General features: G+C 60.8%; 1 protein-coding gene across 1 annotated transcript in view; it reads right to left on the bottom strand.

The window, feature by feature from the left end:
• The window catches only part of LOC122547461 (zinc transporter ZIP10-like), a 12,559-nt gene that overhangs the window by 1,177 nt on the left and 9,868 nt on the right, over positions 1 to 1,514 (bottom strand). The window contains exons 4-5 of the mRNA XM_043686083.1: positions 789 to 932; positions 52 to 145 (exon numbers count right to left, since the gene is read on the bottom strand). Of these exons, the coding sequence (XP_043542018.1) occupies positions 78 to 145; positions 789 to 932 (212 nt within the window). The 3' untranslated portion in view covers positions 52 to 77. The remainder of the gene's footprint in view (positions 1 to 51; positions 146 to 788; positions 933 to 1,514) is intronic.

Below are 1,514 nucleotides of genomic sequence, written 5' to 3'. Positions count from 1 at the left end.
CTCGCCTCCCCTCCCTCCCCTCCCCTCCCTCCCCACCTCCCCTTCCCTCACCTCCATCTGGTCTCAGGTGTTGCAGTTCAGCCCCACCACCCATGTTCGCTGGCGTTGGACCTTCCTTGTAACGGGTACACCTCCTGCCCACTACCTGGGAACAGAAAGGGTTGGTGTTGGTGAAGAACAGGTACCGAAACATCGGCAGCCTGGGGTGAGGGGAGGCCAGCTGACCCACTCTTGGTGCGCAGTCACACTGAGCCTCCTGTGAAATCGCTCCCCGATCCTCCCTGTCAATCCTTACAGAGGCACCGTCGCCTGGTGCCACACTGTCTACACCTCAGGGGAGGGTAGAACACTCAACAGGGACCCTTCCGGAATAATCCGTCTGGTTCGACCCGACCAGAGCTCTTGGTGCTCATCAGGACCCCTTACAAGAATGCCAGAGCAAAGGGACAGTCACAGGGAACCTGTGTGAGAGGAGAATGCGAGCCTGGGACACCCTCCTTTCAGTACCAGAGAATGGAAGGTGCATCGTTGAGTTGTAGAGTCGTGCAGCACAGAAACAGACCCTTCGGCCCAACTCGTACGTGCTGACAAAAACACAGGGAAAGCTCGGCAGGTCTGGTTCAGTGAAGAGAAATCAGAGTTAAGGTCTAGGGTCCGGTGTCCCTTACCCTCAGTCCCCTGCCCCATCCTCCCACCCGGACGCGGTGACCCCCGAGTGACCCCGGGCGACGGTGCCCTACCCTCAGTCCCCTGCCCCACCCTCCCACCCGGACGCGAGACGTGTTCACCTTGCCCCCTCTGCAGCTCCTGACCAGGCCCAGGAGGGTCTCGATGAGGAACAGGAGGTAGATGCCCCCCAGCACAGATAGTCCCTTCCACACGGGGTCTTTCCCTGTCTCCATGTGGTCCTCTGGATGCTGTAGCTGGCTGCTCTGAAACACAGACGGTGGGGGAGGTGGTTAATGTCCCCGCTCTCTGGCTCCTGGGATCTTACCAAATACCACCCCACCCCTCATCTCCCACGAATCCTCCCAGGGTGGCGGTTCAGAGAAAGGCCGAACCCCCCTCCCCATCCCATCCCCTGACAGCATGTGTCTCAACTCTGCTCTCCACAGGGAGACAGGGCTGTTCCTGTGTGACAGGCTGGGGGGAGGGAGGGGGCTGAATGGCCTCCTGCTGTTCCCATGTGTGACAGGCTGGAGGAGGAGGGGTCTGAATGGCCTCCTGCTGTTCCTGTGTATCAGGCTGGGGAGGAGAGGGCTGAATGGCCTCCTGCTGTTCCTGTGTGACAGGCTGGTGGGGCAGTGGAGAGGGGGCTGAATGGCCTCCTGTTATCCCTGTGTGACAGGCTGGAGGAGGGGGGATGAATGGCCTCCTGTTGTCCCTGTGTGACAGGCTGGAGCGGGAGTGGAGAGGGGGCTGAATGGCCTCCTGTTGTCCCTGTGTGACAGGCTGGAGGGGGAGTGGAGAGGGGGCTGAATGGCCTCCTGTTGTCCCTGTGTGACAGGCTGGAG

This window comes from Chiloscyllium plagiosum, unplaced genomic scaffold (assembly GCF_004010195.1).
Source record: "Chiloscyllium plagiosum isolate BGI_BamShark_2017 unplaced genomic scaffold, ASM401019v2 scaf_2636, whole genome shotgun sequence".
In the NCBI taxonomy this organism is placed as follows: Eukaryota; Metazoa; Chordata; class Chondrichthyes; order Orectolobiformes; family Hemiscylliidae; genus Chiloscyllium; species Chiloscyllium plagiosum.
The sequence above is the reverse complement of the archived record's forward strand: the minus strand, read 5'-3'. Positions and strand labels throughout refer to the sequence as shown.